This window comes from Fukomys damarensis, unplaced genomic scaffold (assembly GCF_012274545.1).
Source record: "Fukomys damarensis isolate Sample0158 unplaced genomic scaffold, DMR_v1.0_HiC HiC_scaffold_10, whole genome shotgun sequence".
In the NCBI taxonomy this organism is placed as follows: Eukaryota; Metazoa; Chordata; class Mammalia; order Rodentia; family Bathyergidae; genus Fukomys; species Fukomys damarensis.
In genome coordinates, this window is record NW_022900922.1 from 34669958 (window position 1) to 34670854 (window position 897).

At 49.7% G+C, this 897-nt stretch overlaps 1 protein-coding gene across 1 annotated transcript in view; it reads right to left on the minus strand.

The window, feature by feature from the left end:
• Ppp1r3g (protein phosphatase 1 regulatory subunit 3G) overlaps positions 1-690 on the minus strand; it is a 2474-nt gene extending 1784 nt beyond the window's left edge. Inside the window, exon 1 of the mRNA XM_010623063.1 lies at positions 556-690. Within this exon, the coding sequence (XP_010621365.1) occupies positions 556-690 (135 nt within the window). The remainder of the gene's footprint in view (positions 1-555) is intronic.
• Positions 691-897: the final 207 nt, after the last annotated feature.

The window sequence follows — 897 nt, forward strand, 5'->3', positions numbered from 1 at the left end:
GCGTGTGCGCCAAGGGAAGTCTAGGATGCAGGGTACTTCACGGTATCCGTGCACTGCAAGACTTCCAGAGATTTTTTGGTGCCGGGGATCACACTCGGGACCTTGCATTTGCGAGGCAGGTCGCACCACCGCTGAGCTAGCCCCGGCCTGGATCAGGCCTGCGGCCCTGCAAGACCTGCAACGCCCCAAGGATCGCTCGGGGCTGTGGCCAACCCCAGGCCTGGGCCAAGGGAAGTCTAGGATGCAGGGTACTTCACGGTATCCGTGCACTGCAAGACTTCCAGAGATTTTTTGGTGCCGGGGATCACACTCGGGACCTTGCATTTGCGAGGCAGGTCGCACCACCGCTGAGCTAAAGCCCCGGCCTGAAGTTTTTATTTTTTTTATTCAAAACCAACTTCACTGATGATATTTAAGCGCCTATCGCACATGGTAGGGGAGTCTGATCAGGAGGATTCAAAGGATCGCCCAATTATATTGTCCCTGCTCTATATAGGGATCAAAGGCCTAGACTGATTTTTTGTCAGCCTGGACCCCAAAGCCAGGCTGTGGTACAACTGGGATCCAAGCCGTTTTCCGGAAGCTCTTTCCCACTGCTAACGCCTGAGCTGGGGCGGTCATGAGGAGGGACTTAGCAGGTCCTTTTGCTGAGATTTTGATGGTTATGATGTACCCTGTATGGGCCTCCATTATTTCGTCTCAAGTTAGCATTTCTTCAAGATTTTGCAAAGAAACTATATTGTTTTTATATTTAAGTAAACACATGTATTAAGTTAAATACAAAATTCACAAACTAATTGAAATAAAAGGGGATGTCAAAGAGATTTTGGTGTTGGGGTAAACCTTTGGGCTACAAACAAGCCTCCTTGAAGTTGTGTCCACTGTGGGGCTCAGACC